Here is a 22,482-nt window from a genome sequence, read left to right as displayed (position 1 = left end):
AGCAGATGGATAGACCAACGGAACTGAATAGAAACACCAGAAATCAATCTAGGCATCTATAACCAACTAATATTTGACCAAGGAGCTAAAACCAATTCCTAGAGCAAGGACAGTCTCTTCAACAAATGGTTCTGGGAAAACTGGATTTCCACATACAGAATTATGAAACAAGACCCTTACCTTACACCTTACACAAAAATGCACTGAAAATGGATTAAAGACCTAAATCTATGACCAAATACCATGAAATCATTAGCAAACACTGGGGAAACCCTGCAAGACATTGGCACAGGAAAAAAACAAAAACCCAGAGGCATAAGTAATCAAAGTCAGAATTAACAAATGGGATTACATCAAATTAACAAGATGCTGTATTGCAAAAGAAACACTCAATAAAATGAAGAGGCAATCGACAGAATGGGAGAAATTATTTGCAAACTATGCAGCTAATAAAATATTAATATCCAGAATATATAAGGAGCTCCAGAAACTCAACAACAAAACAAACAACCTAGTTAAGAAATGGGCAAAGGACTTACACATTTTTCAAAAGAGGAAATCCAAATGGCCAACGGACAAATGAAAAATGCTCAGGATCACTAGCCATCAAGGAAATGCAAATCAAAACCACGATGAGGTTTCACCTCACCCCAGTTAGAATGGCTATCATACAGAAATTAACAAACAACAAATGTTGGCAAGGATGTGGGGAAAACAGTACCCTAACCCACTGTTGGTGGGAATGTAAACTGGTAAAGCCACTATGGAAGACAGTATGGAGGTACCTCAGAAATCTGAAAATAGTACTACCACATGACCCAGCCATCCCACTTCTGGGAATTTACCCAAGGGAAATGAAAACAGCAAATAAAAGTGTTATCTGCACCCCCATGTTTATTGAAGTTCAATTCACAATAGCTAAGACATGGAATCAACCCAAATGTTTGTCAACTGAAGACTGGATAAGGAAAGTATGGGATACATACACCATGGAATACTAGACAGCTATAAAAAATGAAGTCCAGTCATTTGCAACAAAGTGGATGAATCTGGAAAACATCATAGTTAGTGAAATAAGCCAGTCCCAAAGGGACAAAAACCATATGTTCTCCCTGACCTGTGATAACTAATTGAGCACCTAGAAGGAAATCTGTAGAAGTGAAACTGACACTTTGAGAAGCAATGACTTGGGGATGGCACCATGGCTCACTTGGTTAATCCTCTGCCTGCGGTGCCAGCATCCCATATGGGCACAGGGTTCTAGTCCCGGTTGCTCCTCTTCCAGTCCAGCTCTCTGCTATGGCCCAGGAAGGCACTGGAGGCACCGGGAAGCCCAGGTGCTTGGGCCGCTGCACATGCATGGGAAACCAGGAGGAAACACCTGGCTCCTGGCTTCGGATCAGTGTAGCTCTGGCTGTAGCAGCCATTTAGGGGGTGAACCAAAGGAAGAAAGACCTTTCTCTCTGTCTCTCTCTTTTACTGTCTAACTCTGTCAAATAAATAATAAAAAAAAGAGAAGCACTGACTTTAACAGTCCTTTTCTTGACTGATGAACAGGTTTTTTTTTTTCATATTATTTGTTGAATTCTTTACTTAATATAGAGTTAAACATATGTGTATAAAGTCAATTGAAAATAGATCTCAGTAAAAAATATGAGTCAAGATAAGAGAGGGCGGTGGAAGAGGGATGGGAGTATGGGTGGGATGGTAGGAACCAAAAGACTCCACCAAAGAGGCTACGTGAACTAATAAGAGAGTTTGGTAAAGTTCCAGGATGTAAGATCAACACAGACAATGCCATGGATGAGAAAAAACTTGTAAGATCAGTCTCATTCACAATAGCTACAAAAAATTTAAATACCTTGAAATAAGTTTAATCAAGGAGGTGAAAGATTTCTACAATTAATTACAAAATATTTAAGAAATAAAAAAATGGGAAAATGTGGGGCTGGTGCTGTGGCATACAAGATTAAATCTCCACCTCCAGTGCCTGCTTCCCCTATGGGCACCAGTTCAAATCCCAGCTGCTCTACTTCTGATCCAACTCTCTGTTAATGTACCTAGGAAAGCAGTGGAAGATGGCTGAAATGCTTGGGCCCCTGTTCCCACATAGGAGATATGGAAGCCCCTTGCTTTTGGTTTCTGCCTGGCCTGGTCCCAGCCTTTGCGGCCATTCAAGGAGTAAACCAGCAGATCAAAAATCTCTCTCTTCTCTCTCTCTTCTCCCTCTCTTCTCCCTCTCTTCTCTTCTCTCTCTCTCTCTTTCTCTGTATTTCTGCCTTTCAAATAGATAAAATAAATCTTTTTGAAAGAATGGAAAGATCTTCAACATTCATAGTTTGGAAGAATTAATATAATCAAATTTTCCATACTACCCAAAATAATTTACAATGTGACCTCAAACAAAATACAAATGACACATTTATCTAGATCTAGAAAAATAAGAAAATTAATATGGAAATATAAGAGACCCAGAATAGATAAAGCAATCTTAAACAATAAAAACAAAGCCAGAGGCAACACAATACCAAATTTCAAGACATACTACAGGGCAGTTATAATCAAAACAGCCTGGTACTGGCAAAAAAATAAACATGAAAACCAATGCAATGGAAGAGAAACTTCAGCAATCAATCCACACATCTATAACCAACTCATTTTTCACAAATGAGCTGAAATTAATCCTTGGAGAAAGGAAAGTCTCTTCAACAAATGCTGCTGGGAAAACTGGATCTCTAAGTGCAGAAGTATGAAACAAGACCCCTACCTTATACCTTATAGAAAAAAAATCAACTCAATGAATCAAGATCTAAATCTATGACCTGATACCATCAAATTACTAAAGGAAAACATTAGGTAAACTGCAAGACATTGGCATAGGCAAAGACTTCTTGGAAAAGACCCCAGAACCACAGGCAATCAAAGCAAAAATAGACAAATGGGATTACATCAAGCTAAGAGGCTTCTGCACTGCAAAGGAAACACTCAACAAAGTAAAGAGGCAACCAAAAGAATGAGGAGGAATGTTTGCAAACTATGCAACTGAGAAAGGTTTAATATCCAGAATCTATAAAGCACTCAAGAAACTCAACAACAACAAAACAAATAATTTAGTTAAGAAATGGGCAAAGGATATGAAAAGAGGAAATTCAAATGGCCAACAGACACATGAAAAAATGCTCAGGATCACTAGCCATCAGAAAAATGCAAATCAACACAATGAGGTTTCACCTAAACCCAGTTAGAATGGCAGAAATAAAATCAAACAGAAATCAAAAAACAATAAAAGATGGCAAGGATGTGGAGGAAAAGGTACCCTAATACACTGTTGGTAGGAATGTAAACTAGTATAGCCATTGTGGAAGATGTTATGAAGAGTCCTCATAAATCTGAAAACAGATCTACCATATCATAAGACCTAGCAATTCCCACTCTTGGGAATTTACCCAAACAAAATTAAATCAGCATATGAAAGAGTTATCTGTTACCCCCATGTTTACTACAGCTCAATTCACAATAGCTATGATATGGAATTAACCCAGATGTCCATCAACCAATGACTGGATGAAGAAAATGTGGTATATATTATACACTATGGAGTTACTACTCAGCTATAAAAAAAGAACAAAACCCTGTCTTTTGCAACAAAATGCATGCAACTGGAAACCATTATACTTAGTGAAATAAGCTAGTCCCCAAAAGACAAATACCATATGTTTTCCCTGATCTGTGGTAACTAATAGACTACAAAAAATATATATGAGTGAAACTGACATTTTGAGATTCGATTATTGTTTACAGCCTTTGCCTCTACTGTTGAAAAAGTTTTTTTCCTTCTTACTATTTGTTGAATTCTTTACATAGTGGAGGGTTAAGCTATGATTATAAAATAAACTGAATGTATGTCATTGTAAAAATTAAAAGAAAGAATAATAAAGGAAGGAGGAGGGAGGGAGCATGGGGAGGAGGGAGGGTAAGGTAGGAAGTATCACCATGCTCCTAAATCTATATATATGAAACACATGAAATTTGTTCATCTTATATAAATAATAAAAAAGAATGCATGCAAATAAAACAGCTACCTTAATGGATAAATCTTCTTTACCCAAAGTAACCAGGGTTTTAACAGCAGGGTAGCCCTCTTTTCTGTCTTCATAGAGTTCCACCGTTGCTCTCATTGAATTCTAGAAGAAGACATGTCTTTTTAACCAAACCACTCACTGACTTTTAAACTACAATTTTAAAAAAGAAACAAGCACAACATTACTTACATACAATAATTCCTTCGTGAAGCAAATATCAGCTGGATTTTTGTGGCATTTCTTTCCCTCTTAAAAGCTAAGCTATGTGTGGACATTAGGTCTAATGGTTAAGATGCTACTTGGAATGCCTACTTCACATATCAGAGTGCCTGGTTTGAGACCTGGATCTGCGTGCAATCCAGTTTCCTGCTGATGCGCACACTGGGAGGCAGTAGGTGATGGTTCAAGTACTTGGGTCCCTGCCACCCACTTGGAAGACCTGGCGTGCGTTCCAGGTTCCTGGCTTTAGCTTGGCCCAGTCCTGACTGTTGAGGGAATGTGGGGAATGATCCAGGGGATAGAGGCTCACTCTCACTCACTTGCTCCTCCCGCCATGCTCGCTCACTAGTTCTCTGCTTCTCTCTTTTTTCTCTCTTCTCTCTTTTGCACTCTGGCTCTCTGCCTTTTAAATAAAATAAAATTTTTTTAAAAAAAAGCTTAGCTATTGAACATGTGTTCAGATCAAGGAAAAATTTCCTGATACTTTATTTTTCATTTATTTTTAGTCCCAACCAACATGCTAAATATTTATTTTTCTTCATTTCCTTCTTTTATCTTTTTTCTTGCTTCAGGGTATTTAAGTCACTCAACCCAGAGGAATTTTTTTATCCCAAGTAATGAGGCTGCAGGGGCTGATTTGTGCACTTTGAATCCTATTTATCAGTCTGCATTTATAGATCACCTTTCCTCTAAGGAAGGCAGAAAAACTCAAAGGATTCACGCTTCCCACAAAAATCAACCATTTGGCTGAAATATAAGTAGAAGAAATATCAGTTAAAAAGAAATTCTGAAAAAGCCACAGCTATTGAAGTGCAAGCTCATAATTGAAGGCCCATCTCAACCTTTCACGGTTATGTCAGTAACATTCTAATTTTTGGAAGCAAATCAGCATAATTGATTTTTTCATGTGTTCAATTTAGTGTTTTACACATGGGAAGAAATCAAATGCTTAACTCAAATGCCTTGTGCCTATAATATTGCTATGGTAAATGTCAATAGCTACCAGTTAACAAAAACAACAGCTTTAAGTAGAAAATTCAGAAGAGTTCTTTTTTTTTCCTTTTGTGCTTTTTGGACCAGCCCATCACATCTTTCTCAGCTGCCTCTGTCAGATCTTCTGACTTGATTCAAATATGCAAAAGGATTACAGGATCTCTCAGGACTGGAACAATTACTAATGCATCAATACAGTTAATGTTCAGAGGCATAAATATGTTTTATTTTTATCTGGCTATGACCCATAAAGCCTTTGCCAGGTTTGGAAACTAAAAAGCATCTCTAATCTCATAACTGAAGGAAAAACAGTTATGTATTTTGCATAAAGTCACTACAGTACAATTAAGTTTGAAAATCAATATGTACTAATATTCACAAAAAGTATACTGCACACAGCAAGTTTTCATCTCACAGTGTACAAATTATAGAACCCACAGGATATCAGAAATAGAATTTTTTAAATGGTTATGCAAAATCTTTTTCTTATGCTAATCTAATGAATCCATTATGCCCTGAATCAAAGTAATTTAAAATCAAGACTTCTTTCCATGTTTTTAAATTCCACTTACCTTGAACAACTCAAATAGCATGTGAAACAGATGTGAGGGCACATAAACTACCTGAATAGGTTTGTCTGGTGCTTTGGCTGAAAAGAGACAAAACCATCAATGAATAAGGACCAAAACTAGCAAAGTAAACAATGATGTTTGCATTGTACTTTCCAGGTTCAGAAAACAGCTTGAGAAAAAGCTAACTTAGCTTCCCACCTCTAAAGGCAGGGCTGAGCAAAAGTGTATGCTTTGGATTCAAACAAACCTGGGGTGAAAACTACCTCCTTCACTTCCCAGCTATGTGGCCTTGGACAAATCACCCAGTTTCTCTGATGCTTAGATGAGCACAGCACAACCTATGTCATAACATTCCAAGCACTACATGAGACGTCCAAAGGTCACTTTGTGTTCTTCCAAGTGGAGGACACCCCTGCCACTGACCCAACTGGTCAGCAGGGCGAACGTGTAGCCACCAGTGTTACATTTTGCTAAATTAAGACAAGGAAGGCGTATTGCTGAGGAGAATGTAAGGTTCTCATAGCTCCTGCTGCCGGCAGGTAGCAACTGAACTCCTGGAGACCTACAGTCCTTTCTCCTCACATCAGGGATCTTCTGAGGCAAGTGGGAGGAATACTGGAGCCCACATCAAACACTGGCAAGCACATGTGCAGAGATCAGCTGCTCAAAAATTTAGTCCTTTCTCCTCCTCACAACCCCAAATCACTTAAGAGACTGAAGCTACATGAATAATCCCAAGCAGAAGCAGACACACTCACCCACAGCAGCACTTCAACCTCACCAGTTCATACAGCGAAGTAAAACACTGTAAACTAGAGTTAAACTTTGTTTCTTAGCACTTTAAAGGGCCTTCCCACACATTACCCAGTGGAATACTCATAACAGTACTTCATGCTGCAGAGGGTGGGTGGTACAGTTTACAGGTGAGCAAACAGGCTGTGGAGTGGCTGTGTGACGGATGACACACAAAAACTGGGCAGCTGAAGCAGGGGCTTTTGATGCTAATTGGGGAACTCTTTGACTATCAATTATTTTAAGAACTACCTAGTAGTGTATGCAAATGCTTTCAATTTTTTAAAAAGATTTACTTATTTATTTGAAAGAGAGAGAGAGAGAGAGAGAGAGAGAGAGAGTATCTTCCACCTACTGATTTACTCCACAGATGGCCACAATGCCCAGTGCTGAGCCAGGCTGAAGCCAGGAGCTTCATCTGAGTCTCCCACATGGGTGGCAGTGTCCCAAGCACTCGGGCCATCTTCTGCTGCTTTTCCTAGGTACATTAGCAGGGAGCTGGATTGCAGCAGCCAGGACACGACCAGTGCCCATATGGAATGTTAGAATTGCAGGTGATAACTTTACCTGCTATGCCTCAATGCCAGCCTCCAACTTTTTATTTTTTTAAATGATTTTTTGAAATTTATTTGAAAGGCAGAGTCAAAGAGAGAGCCCTCATCCACTGATTCACTCTCCAAATTCTCACTATTGCCAGAACTGGGCCAGAGCCAAAGCCAGAAACTGGGAACTATACCCAAGTCTTCCAAGTGGGTGGCACTAATCCAATAACTTAAGCCATCACCATAGCTAGAGTTAGGAGCTGGAGCCGGGGATTGAAACCCAGATAATATAATATGGGACACAGGCATCTTAACTACTAAGCTAAAAACCCACCCAAAATGGGCTTAAAATGTTTTTAACTTAAAATTTTTTAGAATTTATTTTTTAAAAAAGAAAAGCAAAAGTCCCCCATCCTTCCCACCTCACCCCTCAGTCTACACCCAGATGCAGCCACTTTACTATGTCTGCTATAGTCTTTTGGACTGTAATGAGATGGCTTCAGAAAATTCATAGAAAAAAATCAGTTAAAAAATAACATGAGTTTCTAGGAATCTTTTGAAGCTCCCTCACATTTACATTCTTTTCTGTAACCCTAATTAACTGTTCTGTATGTTGCCTATACAATCTTTTAACAAAGTTGAAAATCAATAGTATTGTTGACATTATAGCTATGCAAATTTTGATCACTACAGAGCTGGCACAACAGTACACCTGGACAACATTCCCTTCCTTAAGAGTCTGAAGACTCATGTGTCACTAGGAGAATATTTTCAGCCTTAAGGTGAAATGAATTCTCTTTATATTAGGGTACTTCAAAATGTTAATGGAAAAATGGAATTCAAAAGATAAGTCTCTTTTGGTACAAGAAAAGATGGTGAAATCTAAGCATAGTTCTTTCATATATATTTCCCATGAACTTTCTGAAGACCCCCTCATGTGCATGGATTTTTGAAAATTTTTGTACTCAAATAAAATTCCTTTAAAGTACCCTTGTACTCTTTGTTTTTGTCTGTTTTCTACTGCTATAACAAAATACCCGAGGTTTGGTACTTTGTAAAATAAAAAAAAAATTCATTTAGCTTACAGTTTTGGAGGTTGGAAGTCTAAGATCAGGTGGCCCCATCTGTTTGCACTCCAGTGAAGACCCCTCTGGCTACATTAGAACAAAATGGAGGAGCAGAAAGGGCAACAGCTGCATGAGGGGGGCCAAGCATGGGACGGACTTGCATTATAACCACCTACTCTCACGAGATCTAACCAGAGTCTCACAAGAACTACAGCAATCCCTTCCGAGGCTGGCCCCGCCTCAATGACCTAACCACCTTCCATTACACTCTGCCTCTTAAAGGTTCCATCACCTCAACACCACCACACTAGGAGCCAAGCCTCCTGCACATGACCCACTCCTGAGCAAACCACATTGAAATCACAGCAACTGCTCAGTATCATGCTACTCTCTCGGGTTGCTTCATATTTAGTCCACATCTTTCTCACAGTTTTATATTTTTCCTGGAGTTTCTACACCTCCTTTTGGGTGTCTGGACAAGAAGCCTGCTTCCCTTACCATATCATTTAGATCTTCCAGTTTCTCATTCGATTGCATGGTATCCAGGCCATTTTTCATAGATTTTGCAAATTAGAATAGATTGTTTGCCAGAATTCTGCACTGCCATCACCCTAAAGTTGTTTTTCCTCCCATTGAGTCAGTCAGAAGTCTACGTCATGGAAATGAGCATGGAAGACCCATTTCTCAATGCTTACACCTTTGACTCAACTGAAGGCTTGGCTAGGTAGAGGATTCTAGATTTGAAATCATTTTCTCAGAATTTGGAAGGGGCTTCTGGCAATAACAGCGCTGCTGGTAAGTTTAAAGCCAGTTAGATTTCATTCATGCTGCTCACTTTTTGACCAAAGTCTGATACAGCTTGGTTGTAGCATTCATCATTCAAGGTAGCTAGTTTTCATCCCCCCCCCCCCCCCCGGGGCTCTCCCCTAAATGGGAAGGTTGACCTGAAGATCTCTGGATCTTTTTAAGATCCAGACCTTTTTAAGATCCTGGACTTTTTTAAGACTTCTAACTGGCTTTTTGGAGGAGCAGGTTGTCAGCCAGCCTCTGATCAGAGGGGCGTCCAAATGTTCAAATGAAGAGAGATTTACACTGACATAACAACCCAAACATGAACAACCCCAGCTCTTCTCAGATTGTCCTTGAACAAAGTAGTATTATTTGGCATCAGCTGGCAGAGCCTAGCCAGAGTCATATTGTTCTCGCTCTCATCCCTCCATGCTCTTTCTTAGATCAAGCCTTCAGTTAACCCCAACCATGTGGCTTTCCATTTTCACTGTCAGCACTGCCCCTAGGGTCCCTCCAGGACAACCCTCAGCTAACTGGTCGCCATCCCTGCTGTGTGGCTGCCTCTGCTCTGTCTCATTAACCAGCACACTTCAACCCAGTGACTGTCCTTCAGGATTTGGGATTAATGGTTGTTATGGACTGTGTCCCCCCAAAATTTGTACACTGGAAACCACTCCCTTAAGTGATGGTTCTTAGGAGGTAAGGTCTTGTGGAGGTGATCAGATCATGAGACTGGAAATCTCATAAAAGAGACCTCAAGAGCTGCCTCAGTCCTTCTTCCACATGAGGATGCCAAGAGAAGTTGTCTATGAACCACTAAAGCGGGCTCTCACCTGAAACCAAATCTGTGTGCACCTTGAACTTGATTTCTCACCCTCCAGAACTGTCAGACATCTGTGTCTGTTGTTTAAGCCACCAATCTCTGGTATTTTTGTCATGGCAGCCTGAATGGACTAAGGGAATGGTCCACTGATGAATGACCTCTGGTTTCCCTGGTTGTTTTCCTTTGGATTCCCTTACTGTCATTTTTAAAAAAAGATTTATTTATTTATTTGAAAAGCAGAGTTACACAGAGATAGAGGCACACACACACAGAGAGAAAGAGAGAAAGAGAGATAGAGAGGTGTCTTCCATCCACTGGTTCACTTCCCAGATGGCTGCAATGGCCGGAGCTGCGCCGATCCAAAGCCAGGAGCCAGGAGCCAGAAGCCAGGAGCTTTTTCCTGGCCTCCCATGCGGGTGCAGGGGCCCAAGGACTTGGGCCTTCTTGCACTGGCTTTCCCAGGCCATAGCAGAGAGCTGGATCAGAAGTGGAGTGGACCGGACTCAATGCCCATGTGGGATGCGGGCACTGCAGGCAGTGGCTTTACCCGCTACACCACAGTGCCAGCCCCCTCTGCTGCCATTTGAATGGAGCCTGTGGAGCAAGCTGTGTGCTTAGTCTAGCTCTTACCAAAAGGTATGATTATGTACGTATACAGTCTTCAGAATTTAACATTTTCGCTCCAAATCTCAAGGAAATGAAAATGCCTTTTACAGATTTTTTTTAAAAGTTCAAACAACATTCTCTAGGAGCCATTTAAGGGCTTGCTCAATTACTTGCACTTTTCTTTGGAAACATTACACTTTAGATTTCTTTCCTTCCTTTTAAAACCACATAAAATGTTTTTGCCCATGACTCTTCCCCTCTTCGGTAATCCTGGATCTAATAGTTATTAACTAGTGGGTGCTTAATAGATGTCTGTTGACTTTTGAAATAAAACACAAATGGAATATGAATTTTCCACATAAGAGTACATTTTTAAAAGTCAAAAGAAAAAATGGTTCATCTTTTTCATGCTCAAGATTCAAAAAATAAAAGTCTATTTGGCACAGCCACTGTTCCAAATACCATTAGTTGAAACAGCATAAATACCAATAGTACTGTACATAGACTAAAGGAATTTTATTCTCAGATGGTTCTTCTAACTGAATAGGAAAAAAACCCTGAGAGCTAACCAGGAAAAAATGCATTTAAAATACAGCAGATCTTCTGTATATTAAGATAATCGAAAATGAATCTTGATGTGAATGGAAGGGGAGAGGGAGTGGGAAAGGGGAGGGTTGTGGGTGGGAGGGACGGTATGGGGGGGGAAGCCATTGTAACCCATGAGTCGTACTTTGGAAATTTATATTCATTAAATAAAAGATAAAAAAAAATACAGCAGTAGACTTAAAGTGGTTCATTTATACCCAAAGTCAATGGAGAAGGCTATGAGAAACAGGTATATGGTATGGTTCAAAGTTATACTGGGTTCAAGACCAGACTTTGGCATTGGATAGCTATTTTAAGAGATATTAACCCATTTGGGCTCAGGGTTCCATTTCTGAAATGAATACAGTATGTATCTCACTGGTTGAACAGAAATATTAAGTGCGATAATGGTGATGAGTTGGTATACACAGAGCCTTCCATATAGAAAGTAGTCCATAAGTCTTGGTTTCAGCATTACTAAACATTAATTTCTATAGTGCTGACAGAGCAATCAGTAATAGCTATTCCACTATATAGAAAACTTTACTGAAAGTATGCATACAAGTTTCCTATATGGAGACACCAGAGGTCAAAGATGCCAGGAAAGACACACACCTTTTCTGTGAGCCCTTTAAAAACAAAATATACATATAGAAATTAAAATGTTCACGTTTCCCACCAAATCCAAAGCTACGAAGTGCCCTCTCGACAGGAATGACTAATGTAGAAATGGTGAAAAAATGCAAGTGGTGACAACACTGACTCCCAGTAGCCACCCTTTACTAGGTATTCAGTATGTTGCCGATGCAATATTTAAGGCCCTAGCGACGCTCTCCTTCCACAGCCCAGCAAGACGAGCTCAGAGATGAGGAAGCTGAGCGTTGCAGAGGCGCAGTGATTTGTTCAAAGCCTACGCTGCAGAAGTGTCGGAACCAGGATTTCCACTATCTGGTAAGCTCACACTTTGCTGCTAAATCACACTGTCTACCACAAATAGAAAAAAGGTAAGGAAAATGGTTATTTGCTTAATATTTTGGCAACTGAATAAGAAAAGCAAGAGAATATGCACAAGTGTGATGAAACTGTTTCCTGCCTTCGGAAAAACTGACCACGGGTTGCCACAGATGGCTAGTCAGATGGTATCTGTCAAATGAGCTAAGGAAAGGACAACGAAGGAAATTAATGTCAGCTTGCCCCCTACAGTCAGAATTATACTAATGATGCACAATCCTGATGGCATTCCAGGTAGTCCCAGTTACTATCCTCTTGGGGCTCTACACAGGGAAAGGGAGAACAAAAAACCAAGTTCAGACACAAAATAGAAAACGTGAAAGAAACAGAACCTAGGTCTTCAGGTAGCAACAAATTGTCGTTTGGGGTTAACTGTGACCTTGCTGAAGGCAGAGCAGCATGTGGCAGCACCCTGTTATGAAAGGCACTCAGTGGTCTGAAAGCATCCTGCATGGGGATGCTGTCCTCCATCAGACAAGCTCTGGATCTACATGCATCTGGATCTGACTCCTCCCTACACTAACCTGGAATCAGCTGTCACTGTGGGACACACATGCTGTCTCATTCTAAAGCAAAAGAATCTAAGTAAGATGTTCAGGATCAGCATCCAGCCTATGGCTCTAATATGGCACTTCTGAGAACTAAAGCACTCCCTTCATCGTTCGGACAAAGGGCTTTGAAGTTCGAGGAATAACAACAGAACTCATAACTACATTCCCCAAAGCAACAGGAATCTATAACTACCATCACTTATCTCAGTGATGGGAAAGGGAACTTCAAAATGTGACATAAGGCCCGGCATTGTGGGTGAACCTGCCACCTGTGATCCCATATGGACACTGGTTCAAGTCCAGGCTGCTTCACTTCTGATCCAGCTCACTGCTAAGGGCATGAGAAAAGGAGCAGAATATGGTCTAAGTGCCTGAGCCCTGGTCAGACATATGGGAGAGTTGGATGAACTCCTGGCTCCTGGCTTTGGCCTGGTCAAGCCCTGGCCATTGTGCCATTTCAGGAGTGAACTAGCAGATAGCAGATATTTCTCTCTCACTCTGTAACTTGACCTTTCAAATAAATAAATAAAAATCTTTTTTATAAATGTGACAAAAAGGGGGCTTAGAGCACTCATGAGATACCACCAAAAATAGCTGCAAAGCTTCTGTCATATTGGGTGCCTTGCTGGGAAGGAATGTGCTGACACAACTGGCCTGGGACAGCAAGAAGAGGCTTGTTTGAGACACACATCTGGATGGTTAGGTCAGGTCCTGCACGGCCAGTAGGAAGAAGATTAAGATTAAGATTAAGATTAAGATGTTTCTAAAGTGGAATATTCAAGCCAAGTCCACTGAGTTCTGGTTGTGTATTTATGCCAGATGGGAACACAACTCTTCTCAGGGAAACAACCAGACTCTGAAAGCGGCTTGCGGATCAGACCGCCTAGTAGAAATGTGAAGGCTACCTTTTTGCTCTCATTATAAGAGAAAAAACTTTTGGTATTTTTTTGAGAGGAAATTTGGTTTTTAACTTTGATTGTAAATGCCCACAACTTAAGACTCAGTAACTGGGGTAGACATTTGGCACAGCAGTTAAGACACTGCTTGGGGTGCTCTCATCCTGTATAGGAGTCCCTGGTCTCGAGTATTGTCTCCACTTCTGATCCAGCTTCTTGCTAATGTGCACTCTGGGAGGTATCAAGTGACTGCCCAACTGCTTGTGTCCCTGGCACCTTTGTGGGAGACCCGGATTAAATTCCAGGCTTCTGGCTTCAGCTTGGCCCAGCACCAGCTGTTGCAAGCTTTGGACAGTGAATCAGTAGATAGAAGATATCTCTGTGTCTGCCTCTCTCTATGTCTTTAAACTAAATAAATTTTTAAAAAACAAGAGTCAGTCATTGTTCATTTAGAGATCTAACCTATAGAAATATTTCCTAAATAAAAAAGGGGAGATGGCCAGTGTTGTAGCATAATGGGTTAAGCCATTGTCCACAATGCCAGCATCCCATATGGGTGTCAATTCAAGTCCTGGCTACTCCACTTCCGATCCAGCTCCCTGTTGATGTACCTGGGAAAGCAACAGAAGATTCCCCAAGTGCTTGGGCACCTGTACCCACATGGGAGATCTAGAAGAAGCTCCTGGCTCCTGGCTTCAGCCTGGCCCAGCCCCAGCGGTTGTAGCCATTTAAGGAATAAACCAGAAGATGGAAGCTCTCTGTCTCTCCTGTGTGTGTGTGATTAACTCTGCCTCTCAAATAAATAAATAAACAAAAAGAAATGCTCCCACATATTCACAACTTTTCCCATTCTACATACACACACACACACTTTCATTGGTCATGATACACAACATGGGAAAATTAGAAATCCTATGTGTAAGCCCACAGGGAAATGGTTAAATCATGGTTATCTACACTAGGGGTAATCTCTGAGCAACATTAATATATTTAAAGATCTTCAGGCTGCAGTATAAAAACCAAGTTACAAGACATGTATAGTTTCAATCCCATTTATGTAAAAAATAAAGCTTTATATGGGACTGAGAGAGTGGCAAGGATTTTCACTTTTTACTCACATTTCTGTATTTGTGTTTTTACAATGTACATGTTTCCTTTGTAATTTACAAATAAAATACAAAAGTAACAAAAAGTAAATACAGAACCATATGATAAATACAAAAATCAACTATAACTCTACTATACAGCGAGCTGTTGTTTGTATTTTGGTAGTATGAAATCTTTCTAAATATTTCCCAATAAAGTTGTAAGATCACAAACTTGTATATCCTGTGCTTAAAAAAATTCAACTTTGGGGACCAGTGCTGTGGCATAGTGGGGAAAGCCACCGCCTGTAGCACTGCCATCCCATATAGGTGCCAGTTCAAGTCCCAGCTATTCCACTTCTGATCCAGCTCCCTGCCTATGTGCCTGGAACAGCAGCTGAAGATAAACCAGGGCCAGCGTTGTGGCACATCAGGTAAAGCCGTTGCCTGCAGTGCCGGCATCCCATATGGGTGCCAGTTTGAGTCTCAGCTGCTCCACTTCTGATCCAGCTCCTGCTGTGGCCTGGGAAAGCAGTAGAAGATGGCCCAAGTCCTTGGGCCCCTGCACCCACATGGGAAGACCCAGAGGAAGCTCCTGGCTTCAGATCAGCACAACTCTGGGCGTTGTGGCCAATTGTGGAAGGAAGACCTTTCTCTCTCTGTGTGTGTCTCCTTTTCTCTGGGTTTAACTCTGACTTTCAAATAAAATAAATAAATAATTTTTTAAAAAATATGACGCAAGTACTTGGGTCCCTGCACTCACGTGGAAGACCCAGAAAAAGATCGTGGCTTTGAATCACTCCAGCACCGACTATTGAAACCATTTGGGGAGTGAAACAGCGGATGTAATATTTCTCTCTACCTCTCTGCCTCTCTCTCAATCTCTGATTTTGCCTTTCAAATAAATACATAAATAAATAAATCTTTTTTAAAAATTCCAACTTTTTGGCCAGCATTGTGGAGTCATGGGTTAAGTCACCACCTCCAATGCCAATGTCATGTATCAGGCGCCAGTTCAAGTCCTGGCTGCTCAGCTTCCAATCCAGATCCCTGTTAATACTCCTGGGAAAGCAAAAGTGGCCCAAGTTATTGGACCTCTGCCAACACATCCACATAGGAGACCAGGATGGAGTTTCAGGCTCCTGGCTTTGGCCTGGCCCAGCCTCGACCCTTGTGGCTATCTGGTGAGTGAACCAGTGGATGGAAGATCTCTCTGTCTCCTTCTTTCTCTGACACTTTGCCTTTCAAATAAAGAAATTAAATCTCTTACAAAATCCAATGTTTTCCATACATTATTTTTGTAAAGCATTATTCTCAATAGTTGTGTAGTATTCTATCTTATGAGTATACCACAATTCATTTAAAAAAATCCTCTATTATGGAAAATGGTTTTTTTCTTACTAGATTTTCTCTGTAAGAAAACTATTATCATTTGTGTTGTACATAATCTGTGCACATCTCTATTTTCTTATAATTTTTCTAAAGTTTAATTTACTGAACCAAAGAGCATGACTATGATTAATTTAATTTACTTGGCCAAGGAGAAAGGACATTGTTAGCATTTCTAAGAAAGGCTATACCAATTTAAACATATAAATGAAATACATGTGCTGGTAAGAGTATTTTTCTGAGCACAAAGTATTAAGATATTGTACTTGCTGTCATCTTGAATGAGAAAAATGGCATTTCTCTTTGATTGTGTTTGCATTCCTTTCATTTTTACTGACTGCTTGCTTTTGTTATTTTGAGAACTCTATTTATATCTTTGTGTATTTTTGACAACATTTATTTTATTTATTTATGTGAAATACAGAGTGATGAGAGATGGGGGAAGAGATAAAGAGAGAGAGAGAGAGAGATCTTGCATCCACTGGTTCACTCCCTAAATCCTCACAACAGCCAGGGCTGGGCCAGGCTGAAGTCAGGAGTCCAGAGTTCCATGCAGGTCTCTCCCTTGTGGGTCTCAGTGACCCAGGTACTTGGGCCGTCATCTGCTGCCTTCCCAGGTGCATTAATAAGAAGCTGAATCAGAAGTAGAGTAGCTGAGGGGCTGGTGCTGTGGAGTAGCAGGTAAAGCTGCAACATCCCATGTGGGTGCCAGTTTGAGTCCCGGCTGTTCCACTTCCCATCCAGCTCTCTGCTATGGCCTGGGAAAGCAGTAGAAGATGGCCCAAGGGCCCCTGCGCCTGCGTGGGAGACCTGGAATAAGCTCCTGGTTCCTGGCTTCAGATTGGTGCGCCTCTAGGAAGTGAACCAGTGGATGGAAGACCTCTCTCTGCCTCTCTGTAACTCTGCCTTCAAATAAATAAATAAATAATTCTTTAAAAAAAAAACAAAACAAGTAGTAGAGTGGCTGAGACTCAAACTGGCACTCTAATATGGGATGCAGGTGTTCCAAGCAGAAGCCTAACCCCTTGTACCTCAAAACCTGCCTCCCTTGTACATTTTTTACCTTGATTACTTCTGTTCCAAGAATGTTGAGGTCTAATACATTCCAATTTTCATGCAACATCTCTTTACAACAATATACCTGTTTGATCAAAGGTTTGCACAAAGTTTCTCAAGAGATAAAAGATGAAAAGGCAGCATAGATCTATGATATCAGTGAAATAAAACTCAGGTATAATCAGTTTTTTGGTTAGCTTCTTGGAATTTAGAGTTAAAATTATTTTTCTTTTACCATTGAATTCTTCAACTTCCAGCTCTGGAGCTACCAAGTAATATTGTTCACACAGCATCTTGGCTGTCTCATATGCATCTGCAAAGAAAACAGAAGGTTAAGCTGCTGCACTAATAATATAGGCATAAGTACATATATATGTGCGCACACACACACACACACACACACGTATTAAACAAACTCTCTAAATTAGTGGGCTTAGAATTCATTGACTGCATCTCCTAAAAAATAGTCTTTTTGGCTTTAATAGAATTAATGTAACTAAAGTAAATTTCTATTTCCTTAAAGTCTTAATGACCACAACCATGTCAAAATATTAGAATAGATGGACAATACAGCTAGCTAGCCCCATACCAAGCACACAATTGTTTAAATATCCCTACAAGTTATTTTTCATGTAAGTCTATGAATTCAAGACTATGCTTCTGAATGCCATGCAACCTAATAAACTTGTAGCAAAAACCTATTTGTTGTAATTTTTCTAAACAATGCTAGCAGCCTTATGGTTTGATGGCGCTATTTGTAAATGAAACATCAGTAAGAATTTGCTGAATGAATGGTTTCTGTGAGTCGTGAAATTTCAGTTATTAGTAACACCACTGCTGCTTTAAAACATCCTCTAAAGTTAAAGGTACAGGTTGGGGCTGACACTATCAAAGACGGAGGAACAACAGTTCTCTTTCGAAAGGAGAAAGGGTATAATTCATTTCCAAGTTTTCTTAAAAGTTAGGTTATGAAACGAACAATTGGCGATTCTGAGGTACATGACAGAAAAAGCTGGAAGAGGGAATGCAGGAGGTTCAAAAGACAGGCAACAGAGTCAGAAAACAAAGATACACCACGACACATTGCATGTGCGCCTTTTCCCCTGACCTGTAAATAATCTGAGGTCAGGATCTGTGTCTTCCACTTGTGTGGTAATTTGCACAGAACTCGGTATAGCACCTGTACAGATGATGGTTAATGAATATTACTAGGTCTGACATCTTAAACTTTTTTATAATGTACTTTAAAAACTTTATTAAGATGTAATTCTTATACCATACAATTCACCAATTTGGACTGCACACACAACTCAGTGGCTTTCAGTACATTTGCCAAGTTGTGCAACCCTCACCACCATTAAGTTAACAACATTTTCATCACTATGAAAAGAAGCTCACACTGATTAGCAGTCACTCCCCTCTACCCAGCCCTAGGCAACCACAGGTCTTCCTGGTCTCTACAGATTTGCTATTCTGGACATGTCATATAAATGAAATCATATAATATATAGTCTATTGTGACTGGCTTCATTCACTTAACAATGTTTTCAACAGTCAGATAGATAGATCGATAGACAGATAGAGAGATATATATATATATATATAAAATAGCACGGATCAGTATTTGGCTCCTTTCTGTTGCTGTATAATATTCCACTGTACAAATATACCAACTTTTCTTTATCCTTTCATCACTTGATAAGATACCTGGAATGCTTCCACTGTTTGGCTATTAGGAATAATGCTGCTGTGAACATTCATGTCCAACTTTTTGGGTGAACATATGCTTTCATTTCTCTTGGATATATATCTTGCAGTGGAAAACTGCTGGATCACATCACAGTAAGGCTACATTTAAACACTTAAGGAACTGTAAGACTGTTTCTAAAAACAAGAATTTTTTTTAAGTTTTACCTTTATACTCTCTAAAGAACAGAGACCCAGGTTATGTTAAAATGATTCATGGACACATTTGCAACATTCTCCACTGGGTATCAGCTCTTTGGAGACAGGCTTGTATTTTTTTTAATATTTCCCATATCGATACTGCGCATAGAACAGATCTTGTTAAGATTAAAGAGGACAGAAAAAGAACAAAAGGAACAAAGAAAGGGGGAAATAATAAGCTCTCCAGAATTGAATATGTTAAAAATATGACATTATTAACCTAAAGTAATACAAAGATAGGATCAGGACACTGTTTAGACTATGAGTTTTGACTCACTTATCTCATACTGCTGCCAGATTATAATTTTATATATTTGACCTCAGAGTAAAAATTCTGATTTTATTATATTTTTAGAATTTAAACACTACAAAGAACCAAAAATAGGCACCTTAGAATAACTCTGACAAGATGAAATACTGAGGAATAGCAAAGAAGAAACAGCAGTAAGAGGAGAAAAAAAAATGTTGAGTTGATCAATGTGAAAGCAGACATTAAAGTAAGACTGAATTTCAACCCTGAAAAAAGAGAGTTAAAATTAAAGATTATACTTAGTTGACAATTTTTTTTGGATATAATAAACATCATCGAATATCTGGAAAGTACCTTTGAAAAAAGAAATCAAGACTCATTCCTTTCGCTTTGGCTACACCACCAAACAATGCTACATCTCCACCTAGTGACGCAATAGCACAAAGCCGACCATGGACTTCCAAGTTCACAAATACTGAAAATCTATAAATGATGCTTCATTACCTATATACAAAGCCAATACATCTCCACAAAACAATTCCTGCAGGTATATCATAAAGATTTTTAAACACTTATCTTCCATTCACTATAAAAGAGAACCTAAATCCACCCAATGTGCTAATTCTTCATGGTATTAGCTTGCCCAGTAGTAGCATGACTGTGATGTCACTGTTAAGAACCAGTGCTACACAAATCAAACACGTGGAAGACAGCGAGTCCAGATAGAAACAGCCAATGAAAACTCAAAGACACAGAATGGCTCCTAAAAATACATATGAATATGAATTTTTAAAGCATCATAATTTATAGTATGTCAAGGCTATAATTAAGAAGTTCATGATTATCCTTGAAAAACTCAGGACATCACAACGTACCAGTCAGCCAAAAGCATTTTGGAGCCATCACTGACAAAATGTATATTGATATACATCTTTATAAATTCCCACTGCACATCACAATATGCTTTGGACATAGCACATATATACACAAAACAGGACACTTATGTTTAAGTAGAATAATTTAATATAAAAATGAAAAGCCTGGGACTGGTGTTGTGGCACAGTAGGTTATGCTGCTGTGACACTGGCATCCCATGTGAGTGTGGGTTCGAGTCCCAGTTGCTCCACTTCCAATCCTGTTCCCTGCTAATGTGCCTGGGAAAGCGGCCGAAGATGGCCCAAGAACATGGACCCCAGCCACCACATGGGAGACCCAGATGGAGTCCCAGGTTCCTAGACGTTGAGGAGGGAACCATCAGATGTAAGATCCCTCTTTCTCTGTCTCTCCCTTTCTCTCTGTTGTTCTACCTTTCAAATAAATAAATAAACCTTTAAAATTTTTTTAAATGAAAAGCTTACGAAAATCACTATCATAACAACCAAAATTCAATTGCTGGTTTGTAAAATTCCTTTATCTTTAGAAGAAAATTCAAGTTCTACTTTTTTTAAAAAAGATTTATTTATTTATTTGAAAGTCAGAGTTACACAGAGAGAGGAGGGGTAGAGAGAGAGAGGTCTTCCATCCGATGGTTCACTCCCCAATCGGCCGCAATGGTCGGACCTGTGCCGATCTGGAGCCAGGAGCCAGGGGCTTTTTCCAGGTCTCCCACGTGGGTGTCAGGGGCCGAAACACCTAGACCATCTTCTGTTGCTATTCCCAGGTCATTATCAGGGAGCTGGATCAGAAGTGAAGCAGCTAGGACACAAAGTGGCACCCCAATAGGATGCTGGCATCATGGGGGCAGTTTTACCTGCTGTACTGCAACACTGGGCCAACATTTATTATTTTTTTTTAAAGATTTATTTATTTTTTACATGAAAGTCAGAGTTACACAGAGAGAGGAGAGGCAGAGAGGGGGTGGGGGAGGGAGGTCCTCCATCCGATAGTTCACTCCCCAATTGGCTGCAACAGCTGGAGCTGTGCCGATCTGAAGCCAGGAGCCAGGAGCTTCCTCCAGGCCTCCCATGCAGGTGCAGGGGCCCAAGGACTTGAGCCATCTTCTGCTGCTTTCCCAGGCCATAGCAGAGAGCCACATTGGAAGTGGAGCAGCGGGGACTAGAACCGGCGCCCATATGGGATGCCGGTGCTTCAGGCCAGGGCATTAACCTGCTGCGCCACAGCACCAGACCCAACATTCATTATTTTAATAAACTGTTTTCAAAGGTGGTAAGGTGTTGATCATAAAGTAATAAACAAAATTGTGGGTATGGCACAGGAATACTTCCTCTGGCTAAAATATCCAAATCGCAGACAGATGAAAAAGAAAAACAAAGTAGAGTAATGGTTCACACAGCAACCAGCCCAACAGATCCAAAGTAGTCATGAATCAGTTTTAAGGAACAACACACAGGAAAAGGTAATAGATTATGGAGGTCATTTTATTATTTTTCCTATTGTTAAGACTTTTATTATTCAAAATTCACCACAGAATTCTGTTATCAGATATTAGCCTCTATCCCAGATATAGGCAATTACTCATTTAGTTTACAAATATCTTACAAGAGGCTGGACTAGGATGAATTTTGCATGAGTGCTGAAAAAGTTAAAACGAAGGAGCCAAAAAGTTAAAATGAAGGTGCCTAGAATGCCCAACATTCCCCTAAAAAAAACACAGAAAAACATAAAAGCTCCAACAGAAGAAGCCACTGCCAGAACACAGTAGGATTTAAGTACCATAAAGCATTACAAAAGTCACACTTTAATTTTTTGATTTTTTAAAAAGATTTTTTATTTATTTATTTGAAAGGTACAGTTACAGACAGTGAGAGAGAGAGAGACAAAGAGAAAGGTCTTCCTTCCATTGGTTCATTCCCCAAATGGCCACAATGGCTGGAGCTATGCCGATCCAAAGCAGGAGCCAGGTGCTTCTCCTGGTCTCCCACGTGGGTGCAGGGGCCCAAGCACTTGGGCCATCCTCCACCACTACCCCAGGCCATAGCAGAGAGCCAGACTGGAAGAAGAGCAACTGGGACTAGAACCAGAGCCCATATGGGATGCTGGCGGCACAGGCGGAGGATTAACCTAGTGTGCCACAGTGCCGGCCCCTCAATTTTTATTTTTTAATAAAAAATAATCCCACAGTAACTCTTGTCATCTGGTAACAACATAAAGGTAATCTGAACAACATGAACTAATGTTTCAGAACCATAAGCCCAAGAAAAGACATCTAAAAAAGGAAACTACTCCTTCTCAACATCTTCTTGCTTCATTGATCATTTCTAGTTGGA

General features: G+C 40.1%; 1 protein-coding gene across 3 annotated transcripts in view; it reads right to left on the bottom strand.

The window, feature by feature from the left end:
• Nucleotides 1–22,482, bottom strand: part of PDK3 (pyruvate dehydrogenase kinase 3) — a 102,571-nt gene that overhangs the window by 29,612 nt on the left and 50,477 nt on the right. For 2 of the 3 annotated variants that reach the window (XR_016228472.1, XM_089324868.1), the window contains exons 6-8: nt 17,294–17,371; nt 5,867–5,943; nt 4,083–4,184 (exon numbers count right to left, since the gene is read on the bottom strand). Coding sequence is in view for 2 of the 3 variants with exons in the window: in XM_089324868.1 (XP_089180994.1) it covers nt 4,083–4,184; nt 5,867–5,943; nt 17,294–17,371 (257 nt within the window). In the remaining variant the exon portion in view is untranslated. Of the gene's footprint in view, nt 1–4,082; nt 4,185–5,866; nt 5,944–17,293; nt 17,372–18,098; nt 18,239–22,482 lie in introns of those variants that run through there. The other variant, XM_089324869.1, reaches the window with a different exon arrangement.

Source organism: Oryctolagus cuniculus, chromosome X (assembly GCF_051225735.1).
Source record: "Oryctolagus cuniculus isolate XC-2025 breed Fujian yellow rabbit chromosome X, ASM5122573v1, whole genome shotgun sequence".
Taxonomy (NCBI): Eukaryota; Metazoa; Chordata; class Mammalia; order Lagomorpha; family Leporidae; genus Oryctolagus; species Oryctolagus cuniculus.
This window is presented reverse-complemented; position numbering and strand designations above follow the sequence as displayed.